Raw genomic sequence first — 13697 nt, 5'->3', positions numbered from 1 at the left:
TCTATTTTTTTCTTTTTTGCAGAGGTCATTACGTTTCTGATGCAGGAATATGGTGGCAAGACTTCACGACGGAACTCGATACAGCCCATAATTTCCATTGCAGCCCCAAAACCGATTCAAACCTCGAAGTGTTCTCCCTACGAGTAATCCTTCGTAAGCACATCGATACCAAAAAATCCCAATCCCATTTCATCCCCAATTACGTAATCCACCTTTTACCCCCATTAATCGTCCATAACTACCTCCCATACACCTTAGAGGTCGAAAATATCGACTTGAAACAACACCTCAAAGTTGAACCCGGCGAAAAATCAAGCGCTTATTCATTAAATTTATCAAAAGACCAAAAATTGTTGGTGAAAGTGTGTGGGGCAACATTAAATTGGTCCGGTGTTTTAAATCTTACAACTCATTTGGATGAAAAAATTTTGCATTTAGGAGCCGATGTTAAAGAGGATGGGAATGGTGGTAATAAAAGTTTGATGGTTCACGTTAAAACGGATCGAGAGGGAAGTGTTGAAATGTTTTTCTTTTCACCTTATTGGATTGTTAATAAAACTGGTCTTCCTCTTTATATAAAAGCGTCATCGAGTAACGTTGTTTATGAATCCACGATTGGTCAAGAGATTTTATTGTTTTCTTACAAACGCCACGGGAAGCAATCCTTAAATTTAAAGGTTTTTGAATCGGATTGGTCAAACGATTTTGGAATAGAATGCGCAGGAACAACCGGGCTAATTGTTTGTAAAGATAACCAAAGAAAAAAAAAGTACGCAATCTTAATGTCGATCCATTTATCGCAAATCGCGCCAAAACACACTAAAATAATCACTTTTTACCCCAACTTCCTCATTATAAACAACACATTAAAAACATTACGATTCATGGAGGAAAACGAAAAATCCGATTTATGGATTGATTTACCTCCAAGTCAATGCGTCCCTTTTTGGCCGGAAACAACATCGATGCAAATGTTTGTTAAATATCGCGATAGCAAATTAAAATCGCAAGGATTTTTTATTTCGACGAATCATCATACTGTTTTAAGGATGGATAAAGGGACCGCTATTTGTGTTGATGTCACCGGGGGAAAAACCGAGAGCTTTAAGATTTGTTTTAATGAATACAAAGATGGGGATGCCCCGGTTTACATTAAAAATTTGTGTGGGGATTTATTTTTGAAGATTCAACAACAAGGACAAAGGCAAGTTACTTTGTTGAATCCGTATCACTCGATGGTTTATACTTGGGATGATCCTACTAAGCCGAGAATGATGTTGTGGAATGTTTATAATAATAGAGGGGTTGGATTTAATATTGATGTATCGAAAGATTGGTGAGGACCTTTTTTATTTATTTTTAGATTAAATTTTACATGTCTTTATGACTTTATGTAACATCACCTTTTTTATAACTAGTGATGTAATGATTTCATTACATTACTAGTGATGTAATAAATTCCATTACCTAACTACAAATTGACAACTGTTACTAATAAAATAAGTCAAGTTTTGAAAAAAATTGCTTTTTCAATGGAATTAGATAACATTTTTTACTTAACACGTTATGAAATGGCTAATTTTGTTTAACCTTCGAGTGGGCGCGTCCGATTTTATAACACGAGCGGGCGCGTGTCATAAATTTTATGACATCAGGTCCGTATTAATAAGTATTACGTTATGTTTAATAAAACACATTTTGCTAAAGTAGAAATATTTAATTTATATAAAACAATTGTTAAAAACATAAAATAAAATCAATGAAATCGATTAATTTTTAAAATCTAACAATATTTACAAACTACATACCGGGAATTTCATATAAATCGCAATATATGAATGCAGTAACCATAGTTACGAAACTACAGTGCACTTGCACTGTCCCACATAGAATGCAACATAGCTTAATAGTACAGGGTGTCCCAATTTCGATGTCCGCATAGGCCATCTCCGAAACTAAAAGAGATAAAAAAAAATAGCTTACATGTCATGATCTCGTTTTTCGAGAAAATGCTAATGCCGAAAACTCCGAACAGCTATCGTCTTTTGTTTTCGCCCTATCGGCAAAAACTGAAAATGTTGCAAAAGCGACAATCGCAAATATCTCACTTATTATCAAAGATGGAGTATTATAAATAAAACATTATATGGGCAACTTTTTACGAAGAATTCAGTGGCGTAAGTAGAATTTTTTTCTCATCTTTTATTTTCGAGATTTTAGACGTAACTTTATTTTTTTAAATAGAAACCATAGTTGGCTATGACTTAAAATAATTTGTTTTTTCTTCTCATAACAAATGTATATAGTTTGTGGGGTATATTTCTTATAGTTATTGAATAATTAACAAAAATTCATTTTGTTCCATCTAAATCTAATGTATGTATTTAAAAGTTAATGTTGCTATGGTGATAACTAAGGCACGGAACTTTTGTAACAAAAGGATACGATTTCCCCTCCACTTGTTCTCAGTGGCTTCCTAGAAAACAAACCCAGAAAACTAGCCAATGAGAACAAGTGGAGGGGGGAAATCGTATCGTTTTGTTACAAAAGTTTCGTGCCCTAGTGATAACCATACATACTATGATGGAATATAATGTATCAATTTTTTTGTTCTTTCTAAAACTATTGTATGTATTTAAAACTTAGTGTTGTTATGATGATAACCATACCATGAGGGAAAGCATTGTTTCCAATTATTGCCAAAGTTTATAGCAAGGAGTTTGTAGTAGTATTTAAAAATTCACTAACAACTCTGGCATTATGTGCTGGTGCTCCGTCATATTGAAAATATATCATTTGAGACATATTTAGTGCCAAATTGTCGACCAAAGGCTCAAGTGCTGCCTTAATATATTGAGGTATTTCTCTGAGTTTAAGTTTTTATGGTAGATACTATATGGCAAAATTCTATTATCTAAAAGGGCACACCATACATTGAACCCCAATCTTCTTTGAACACTCAGTGACTTCTTCGGTCCAGATAACATTTTGAACAAACAGCAGATTATTTAATTTTTCTAAATATCATCTACAAAATTCTAATCTTCGATTGACATCTCCGGCACGTAAATAAGGAGTTAGCCCCGCTTTGTATGGTTTATACTTATTTTTCTTTCATATTCGGCAGCAACGGCTTTTGGATCAGACGTCTTGTTGCAATTTCTCTTGCAGGTCATTTTGGTATGTTTTTGTATGTGGTTTGGGGAAGGACCAAATATCTATTAAATTTTCTGCTAACCGGCTGAAGGTTCTTATGTGCGGTTGTCTTCTTTCTGGATATCTTGTGAAATAAAATTCCGCGGCTAACGTCGCATTCTTATCTGATAACATATAGCATTCCATCATGTTACATTTTTCATAATTTTTACAAAAGACGATAGCTGTTCGGAGTTTTCGGCATTAGCATTTTCTCGAAAAACGAGTTCATGACATGTAAGCTACTTTTTTTCTATCTCTTTTAGTTTCGGAGATAGCCTATGCGGACATCGAAATTGGGACACTCTGTATATTGTGATAGTAATAGTACACTACCGGGTAGTTTTGCAGAGGAAAAGTTTTGCTTGGAAAAAGGTGACGTCATTATGATAATCTTGACTTTTCGTCCGTCTTAAGATACGTCCGGTTAAACGTAAATGTTTCTAATTCCGGTATACGTATAGTGTTAGTTCTAGTTTTACACATATACTGTCATTAGAACTGACATTAGACCTAGATCTAGAAACGATCTAGGTCTAACGATCTAGAAAAGAATTAGAATCATTCGGGTTTAACCGTCTTGAGAGACGTACGGCTAAACCCGAAGCTTTCTAGTTCTAGATCTAGTGTTAGTTCTAGTTTTAGTTCAATTAGAGTATAAAACTTTTTAAATGTAAAATTTGGTGGAGTGAACAGACGTGTTGCCAGAGCGGTCTGGCTTTTGGTGCGAATTGAAGTGGTTAAACCTGTGCTATTTTCATAGAAACTGAACGCGTGGGTTTGATTAAAGGTAATATAATCATCACGCCTTTTTTCGATAATTCTCAAGTTAACGAGATTAAAACAATATTAAACCAGTCCATTAAAGAGTGTTTCGCCCACGATGAAATTCAAAATCTGTTATTAGAAAAATTTGCGCTCCGCTTTGATTATGCAATGATAGTAAAATTCGCTAGAGTAGACCACAAATATCAAATTCTGAACATGAAGAAGAAGCTTAAAGGATCAAAATTAGTAATAACTGAGGATCTCACTGGAATGCGATATAGGTTGTATCAGTAGGCAAAAAAAGTGTATGGAAAAACAAACGTTTGGACTGTCAAAGGGTCCATTTATTGCCGAATATGAAATAGGAAATTTAGGACAATTGATGTCTCCGATCTTCTTAAAGGTGATCCCCCTGTACCTCCTCGAGCTGAGGAGGTAACATTAAATACTGCAACACTGATTGATTACATAATTCTTAATGATGACGATTTACTTGTGCCTGTTGTTTTAGACATCTTTGGTAGTCAGAATAAGTTGCCGTGTGTTGTACATTATAGAGATTTCAAACATATTTGCTATGAAAATTTCTTACATGATCTGGAAATAACTCCGTGGCAAAATATACTACGATATAATGATATAAATGATAAGGTTGAATTTTTTAATTCGTTGATAATGACTCTTTTTGATATACATGCACTTGTTAAAGTTACCACCCTTAGGAAACATTATCGTCCTTGGATAACTGATAATATTAAATTAATGATGTTGCTTCGGGATAAGTACTTGAAATTAAAAAAAGGCAGTCATTTCCAGTCATTTTAGTAACTACAAAAAACTTCGTAACTTCACTAATGTTAGCATTCAAAGGGAAAAGAAGGCATATCTTGCTCAGGTGGTTAGTAGGGGTAATAGTCGTGATCTTTGGAAAAGTTTTCGAATTATGGGAATAATTAGTTGGAAGCAGCGATCAATACCTGATGGTCTTGGTAATGAGAATGTTATAAATAAATATTTTCTTTGAACTCAAGTTGAATCGCTAGGTGATGCCTATATGATAAATTACTTTGAGACTCATACTCTACCATCCGTGGTAGAGTGACTAAGTTTTGCGTATATATCTGAGTCGGAGGTCTTTGATTTGCTGCAGTCGATTAAAAGTAATGTTGTAGATCATGATGGTATTAAAAACTGCTAATTCTCTGTTGCCCAACGATATTACCATATATATGTCATATAATTAATTATTGTTTGGAAACCTCGATATTCCATAATGCATGGATGGTAGCTCTTGTTACTCCAGTGCCTAAACTAGCTAACCCTTTACATCTTAAGGACCTCAGGCCTATCAGTATTTTATCTTCAAATCTTCGAAAAATTTATTGCAATTTATTTGAGCACCTTGAAAATTTTAATGTTTTACCGCCGCATCAATCTGGTTTTCGCTCAGGGTATAGCAGTACAACGGCCCTTTTGGACGTAACTGATGATCTTTTCCGGTGTATGGATGATGGTGATGTCCTTGTGCTTGTGCTGTTGGATTTTTCAAAAGCGTTCGATACATTGCATCATGAAACCTTTCTATCATTTCAGAAATTTTCAGGACTTTCGGAACAAGCTATTAAACTTTTTGAAAGTTATCTGGATCATCGTTGTCAGATTGTGAATTTAAATGGGAGGTACTCGAATGTGGGTATGATTTCGTCGGGGGTTCCTCAGGGTTCTGTCGTTGACCCTATTCTGTACCTAGTTTATACTGCGTATCTACATAAAGTTTTACGATATTGCAAAGTTCATATGTATGCTGATGATACCCCATTGTACTTCCTATTTGATATCACAGATATGTTGGATTCACAAAATAAAATCAATTCTGACCTTAACAGATTAATTTCTGAGGCTGCTAAATTAAGCTTGTCTATTAACGCGTCGAAGTCGTCAGTCATGGTCTTTGGGCATAGGAATTCTGTTACCATGCTGAAGGCAAACTTGAGGGTTGCAATTAAATATTGTTGATGATGCTCGGAATCAAGGTATAACATTGGAATCATCTTGAAGGTTCCGTAAACATATAACCCATCTTCTTCAACTTGCGTACTCCACACTTAGACTATTGTATAGCAGCAAGCTCTTACTGAATCAGTGTATACGATCTCGCCTTTGTGATGGTTTGATATTATCCATTTTTAATTACGGGGATGCTGTTTATAATTCGTGCCTTGATAGTCACACCTCCCTTCGCATACAGTTGTTTTAAAACTGATGTTTGCGTTTTATTTATGGAATAAGAAAAAGAAGTAGAATATCTCATGCACTGTAGTGGGTTGGCTAGTTGGATATGTCTAGCTGGAGATTGTTGCATTCAGCCTGTCTATATCATCGAGTCATAAAGCTTATGAAACCACCTATCAAAAAATGATCTTTTCAATACGTTGACTCGGTCCAAGTTGATGACAGTAAACTGTCCTTTCTTTTTGTTCTTCTGTTATTTACTTTGCTTTATTTGTATTTCTGTAAATGTCATCAATAAATAAACAAACAAATATGCAACATAGTGATATCTTATGTTAACTAGCGCTACCTACCATTGTCACTAGAACTAACATTAGACCTACTACTAGAAACATTCAGATTTAGCCGTATTAAGCCTTTAAATATATTGAATATTTCCATAAACTCAAAAGATTGAAATATTGAAAAGATGAAAACAATTTCGATTCCGACAAAATTGTCATTACGGACCTGTATTTTTCAAAAATGTGCAATCGATCCGAAATCTTCATGTATGACTCAAAACTTATTTATAATACATTTATATCCCTTAATACATCCTATAATATAAATACGGCCTTATAAATCAGCAATTAATGTGTACATTTTTTTTATTTTATAACTTTTTTTTCCATAAAGACAGCGTCAATATACAGTGTGTTAATTAATTATCATACCCGACGTCATCATTGCAAGTATGCAACCAATATCACAGTGCAATACGCATCATACGCAAATCGCGTATTGCAATATCAGTACTGTGATATTGGTTGCATACTTGCAATGATGACATCGGGTACGACAATTAATTAACACACTGTATTTCTTTTTACATTTTTCTTTTCATCATGTTCAAAATACATAGTTACATGAATACTTTAGCGTTAAATCCTTTCAAATGCATAATATAAGAAATTATAATATTATAAAAACGAAAACTGTCATAAATTTTATAACAGCGCGCCCGCTCGAAGGTTAATTCACGTAATTTGCAAATCTCTTTTCATAACTAGTTACATAAATAACTATTACATGTCTTTCTGACGTTATGCAACGTCACGTTTTTTTATAACTAGTGATATAATGATTTCATTACATGCAAATATTACGCTCATCAAACAAAATTAGTCTTTTCATAACTGGTTACGTAAATATCTATTGTTTCTTTATAATTTCAGTTATGGGGAAGAAAAAATAAGCTTTCACAGTGTAACTTATGGAGCAAACCAAAACCAACTAAAATCAGAAAGTTCAAGCAGTGAGGATTCCGACAGTTGCGATAGCGTAAAAACAACTTTAAATAAAAAAGTCCGTAAAGATAAAGTAATAATTTACTACATTTGTTATCGAGATGGTTTAAAAAAGATTCTAATTTTTACCCAAGATCAAAAAGTTTATAACGACATTTTAAAAGACGCGTTTATGGAACAATGCGATTTCGAATGTTTACTTTCATTGGCAGGAATTGGAGTTTCATTTTTTACAACAACCCAACCGACAAAAGAACACATTTATTTATCGATGGCCGATTCCCCCGCAATTTGGGAAGTCAACGTCGGCCATAAATGGAAAACTTTAACTTTAGAATTAGCTTCATGGATCGAAGACAAATATCGATTACCATATAAAAAATGTCAACTCAAAGATTACGTTCACATCGATTTCGAAAAAATGTTCATGCTAAAACCGTTCTTTGCCGAATTAAAGCGAACTTACAATCCGGCCCTTTACGTACAATTCAGAAAATCGCAAACGTATCAATATTTTTGTGCGAAAATTCAATCGGGGCAAATTGACAATAAGCAACCGACAACGTCTAATGACCCAATTACTTTGAATCCGATGCCGTGTGAGGCGATTAAAGCGAATTCGGTGATCGAATTTTCGTTTTTTAAGAACGTTGCGAAAACGATGAGTGTTTATAAAAACGTTCAGTTGGTTTTTGGGGATTTTTATGTAAATTTAGAGGGTGGATTGGTTATGGAATTAGCTAAGTTAATGACTGAGCATAAAAAATGGATTCAAGATGGTGCTGTAGCCTTTAGAAATGATTTGAGTTCGATTCGAGTTCCTGTCACTGTAATTAATAAGGTAATTTACTTTAAGAATGCAAATTCGTTTCTTGGTCTAACTTAACCAGTCTAAATTCCAGTAAGATATTTGTAAGATCTAAAAATACACCAAATTTTATTAGCATATGTGGCTGTTATATTCACTCTTAGGAGTTAGACTACTCAAGTCATACAGAAGCAACTCCCTATTTTTTTTATCTCCAAATGTATATACGAGAATATTCTTCAATTCTCTGCTATGTAATTGGCCTCTTATTTACATTTTATTCCCATCAGGCAGAAGAGCTCGAAATCTTAGTATCTGCACCGCTTGAGTCACGGTGGGACGTAGGTGTCCTAAGTTTAAGAATCGTTAACTGATAACAACTAACATTCTCATAGTACAAAGAATGCTGATTGAAGAAGTACTGTTTTTGAGTGAAAAAGACTAAATTCTACCTGTAGAAAACTAAATATGACTTGCAAAATGCTACATAGCTTGTTGAAGACTATATTCTGCTTGTAGATAATTTAATATTGCTTGCAGAAGACTAAATACTGCTGGCAGAAGACCAGTTATTACATACAGAAGGGTAACTACAGCTGAGGTACTGCTTGCAAAACTCAAAGCTGGATATTACTTGATTACCTTAAATGATTTTCTAACAACTTTTTATGAGGCAGATTTAGCTTCATTTAACTTGATTCTTCATCGCTTGATCCAATTGTTAATTTTTTAACTGATGTTGGGTACATATTTTAATCTAAAAGATGCATTAATAAGCAAAAATGATTCGGCAAAAAATATCTTCAAAATATTCAGCGTATCTCTTAGCTTCTGCGTCAATTTTACTAACACTTGATAGTTTACTTAAGTAGACACTGACCTTTAATGAGTTATCTTCAATTTATCTTCATTATTTAGTAGAATCTTATCGGTTGGTGATCTAATTTGATGCCAGATTCTTCTTCGGTTTCTTACACTCCATTGTTGCACCTTGTATCTAGAAGATAATCTTGAATAGATGTGTACAGATTATGAATTATGTCTTTTTTGATCATAACCAAGATTTTTTATGTATAACATTTTCCTCCATCGATTTTAGTTTCTTAGATATAATCGATCATACCAACAACAGTAAACATATAAAGTAAACATGCAATTGACGGCTTATTTACATTTTGTTCCCTTCTCGGTCGTTAACTTCATCATAAGGGTTACCATCAAGGAGAAGAGCCCGAAAACTGAGTAGCTGCACCGCTTGAGTCAAGGTGGGATGTAGGTGGCCTAATTTAAGAATCGTTAAGTGATAACAACTAATATTATCATAGAACAAAGGATGCTCACTGTAAAAGTACTGTTTTTGAGTGAAAAAGACTAAATTCTGCTTGCAGAAAACTAAATATGACTTGCAAAATGCTAGATAGCTTGTTGAAGACTATATTCTGCTTGTAGATAATTAAATACTGCTTGTAGAAGACTGCTGGCAGAAGAATGGATACTGCTTGCAGAAGAAGAGGTACTGATTGCAGAACTCAAAACTAGATATTACTTGAGAAATGTACCCGTAAATGATTTTATAACAAGTTTTTGATGAGGCAGATTTAGCCTCATTTAACTTGATTCTTCATTACTTGGTCCAGTTGTTAATGTTTTAACTGAGGTTGGGTACATATTTTAATCTAAAAGATGCATTAACAAGCAAAAATGATTATTCATAAAAGTATCTTCAAAATATTCAACGTATCTCTTAGCTTCTGCGTTTTTAAATAGTATATTCTGCGGGACTAGTCTTCTTGATAGCTCTTCAAAGTGAATAATTACTTTGATTAACATTTGACAGTTTACTGTCAAATGGTCACTGACCTGTCTTTAATGAGTTATCTTCAATTTATCTTCATTATTTCGTAGAATTTTATCCATTGTTGCACCTTGTATCTAGAAAATAATCTTGGATAGGTGTGTACAGATTATGAATTATGTCTGTTTTGATCATAACCAAGATTTTTTATGCATACAACTTTTCTGCATCGACTTTAGTTTTTCAGTTATAACAGGTTTTATTCACAAAAGTTGAGGAAATCGCAATCTTAGTGATTTGCATCTTGTATCTAGAAAATAATCTTGAATAGTTGTGTACAGATTATGAATTATGTCTGTTTTGATCATAACCAAGATTTTTTATGCATAAAATTTTCATGCATCGACTTTAGCTTTTAAGTTATAATTAGTTTTGTAACGAAAGTTATGAAAATAGCGGTTTGGTGATTAGCACGTTTCATCGAAAAAATAATATTGAATAGGGTTGCACAGAATATGGATTAGGTATTTTTTGATCATAACCAATATTTTATATGTATAACATTTTCCTTCATCGATTTTAGTTTCTGAGATATAATCGATCATATCGACAAAAGCTGTACAATTTCATGTCAATTATATTCACTCTTGGGAGTTAGACTACTCAAATTATACAAAAGCACGTCCCCTATTTTTTTATCTCCAAATACATATAGGGTTCCCTTCTCAAGTGTTAACATTACCATAAGCGTTACCATCAAGGAGAAGAGCCGAAAAGCTTAGTAGCTGCACCGCTTGAGCTCGCCGTTTTTGAGTGAAAAAGTCTAAATTCTGTTTGTAGAAAAATAAATATAACTTGCAAAATACTAGATAGCTTATTGAAGACTATATTCTGCTTGTAGGTAGTTAAATACTGCTTACAGAAACTAAATATTGCTGGCAGAAGAATGGATAGTGTTTGCAGACGACTAAGTGCTGCTTGCAGAAGATTACATAGTGCTTACAGAAGACCAGAAGAAGAGGTACTGCTTGCAAAACTCCAAATTACATATTACTTGAGAAATGTACCTTAAATGATTTTATAACAGGTTTTTCCCCAAATCTGTGCAACATAATTATCTGATTATGGTCCAGATCCTACTCACTAAGGTTCCTCACCGGTTCCTCTTGAGTCTTCTGTTCTGATTCACGTTGTCGAGGATTTGGGTTGCTTCGACATGAATGTAATGAAAAAGTAGATGTTCATAACTTGGCGAATTTGCTAATGGCCTAACTAACTATACCCCTATGAGCAGATTTAGCTTCATTTAACTTGATTCTTCATTGCTTGGTACAGTTGTTAATTTTTTAACTGAGGTTGAGTACATATTTTAATACATTCGCTACCGCGCTTTCTGCAGTACTGGACGACGGTATTGTACCTTGAATTTCTAAGTTCTGTACCAACGTCCAGTCAACTGAACTCACCTGAATTTCTTCCAAGTCTCTATTTTCTTTTTCTAAATACAACGTAATGTGCTATACAAACAAAAACGAATACTACGGTTACCCCAAAATATTACAAAATACAATTATTGTGCACTGTGCCAGATTCTGAAGCATGGTTCTACACACAAACCAGGGTTTTTTGGACATATCGGGCAGTTGTATCTGCATTTAATAATAATAATAAATGCCTTTATTAGAAATAAGTTTAATAGAAAGAAGTTGTATTTAAAAAAAAACATACAAAGGAAAATAGGCGAGTTTCAGCTTGTATTAGTTAGTACAGCTGCTCTAATTAACCTAAGAAACAAAAAAAGAAAAACATGACTCGGCCAAAAATTACAAAGCTACAGCTAGATACAACAACAAGATTGCAAAACATGTCAGATCAGCGTTTGCCCCCATGTAGACATTGTTCAAGAAAACAAGAATTTTTCTGTGTAATTTTAAACCTTCCTAGTGAGAACTCCTTGCAATTATCGTCCACCTCATTATATTTCGAAGTTATTTGAAATATGTATGACCTCTGAAATAAAGACAAACGATAGAAGGGTGGCGACAGTCTTCCGCGAAATCGCGTATTAATTCGGTGGACATCATTTCGGAAAGTTATCAGTTGGTAGAGATATGTGGTTCCTTATAGTAGGCACAAACACTGCACTTTCCTATGATGATACATATTTAGCCATCCCGCAGCCTTCAGTTTATAAGATATTCTGTTATATTTTCTAATTCCGTATATATACCGAAGACACGAGTTTTGTACTCGTTGAATACGTGTTACATCGCTAACGTCAATGCACGGATGGTAGACCTCAGCACAATAAGTGAATTGAGCCAAAATAGAGGCTTTACACAACATCTTTTTCAGATGAATACCAAGGTAGTGTCGATGAGGAAACAACATCCTCAGATGATAATAAGCCCTGGATATACAGTTTTAGACATGCTTCTTATAGCGAAAACTGTTATCCATAATCATACCCAAATTCTTTACCTCACTAACCAAAGAAATGTTACAACCATCAATTTGCAAATCAATACTTTCCTGGAAACCATTACATATAGCGAGATTTCCAAAAAGAATAGCATTGGTTTTACTCGGATTAAGATATAGACCGTATTCCCGAGCCACTTTATGAATGTAATCAAGGTCTTTTTGCATATTCGTAATACCCAACGCGAAGTCGCGTGGATCAAAGGAAACATACATTTGCAAATCATCCGCATACATATGGTACTCACAATGAATTTCTTGTAAACTCCACCTCTGCTTCACTGGCGACACCTCTTCGTCGGATTTGTCTTTCTGTGTGGAGGGAACTATCTCCAGATAATGGAATTCTGATTGTTGGCCTGTGGTTGACCTAGTATATGTATCATTGACCTGTAGATTATCCTGTATAACTTCTTCTGTTGAACTTCAAGAGGTCAATTTTGGTTGTACCTCTTTCCTTCTTATACAGGGTGTTCCGGTGACTCGGGGCATAAAATTAACCTCATATACTAGAGCAAAAATGATGACGATTCGTGAAAGAAAATTATTATAAAAGTCTTCAAATGGTCAAGATATGGGCTATTTGACCAATTTTGACTTTGATCGGGCGGCGGCAACCATGCTATACAGGCTGTCCCTAAAATTTGTTTGCTCAGAACTTTTTTGTTCGCTCGTAACCCTACATTTATTTTTGTACTTTTTAATAAAAAATTTATTTTAGAAACTTTTATCACTCTTTGAAAATTTTGATAACATTGACCGTTTTCAAGTTATACGCGAAAATATTAAGCTTCGATTTCAATGGTAACACTAAAAAACAAAAATCTTCGAAAAAGTCAAGGTTGGCCAAGGCAATTAAAAAAAACAAATTGAGCTGTCAACTTGCTTATGTCGTTTAAACACAAATGATAGTTTTTTGTTAGTTAAGTTTTTATTAATTTTAAGTGTTCAAAATGGAGAGTTACACATTTAGTGAACAAATTGACATGATTTTGACATTATTCCCCTAATGTCAAAATCATGTCATGGAAACGCCGTAGCAGCCGCTAACCGTTATCGGGAGAAATTTCCGAATCGCAGAGCTTCCAATCGAAAAAAATTTTTAAGGGTTGAAACCCGTTTAAGGGAA

General features: G+C 34.1%; 1 protein-coding gene across 2 annotated transcripts in view; it reads left to right on the top strand.

Annotated features, from left to right (window-relative positions):
• LOC111417732 (intermembrane lipid transfer protein VPS13A-like) overlaps positions 1-13697 on the top strand; it is a 47547-nt gene that overhangs the window by 28279 nt on the left and 5571 nt on the right. For both annotated transcript variants that reach the window (XM_071195450.1, XM_071195451.1), the window contains exons 17-18: positions 23-1336; positions 7413-8325. In XM_071195450.1, coding sequence (XP_071051551.1) covers positions 23-1336; positions 7413-8325 — 2227 coding nt within the window. The remainder of the gene's footprint in view (positions 1-22; positions 1337-7412; positions 8326-13697) is intronic.

This window comes from Onthophagus taurus, chromosome 3 (genome assembly GCF_036711975.1).
Source record: "Onthophagus taurus isolate NC chromosome 3, IU_Otau_3.0, whole genome shotgun sequence".
Lineage (NCBI taxonomy): Eukaryota > Metazoa > Arthropoda > Insecta > Coleoptera > Scarabaeidae > Onthophagus > Onthophagus taurus.
Note: the sequence above shows the minus strand (reverse complement) of the source record. Positions and strands in the feature narration are given on the sequence as shown.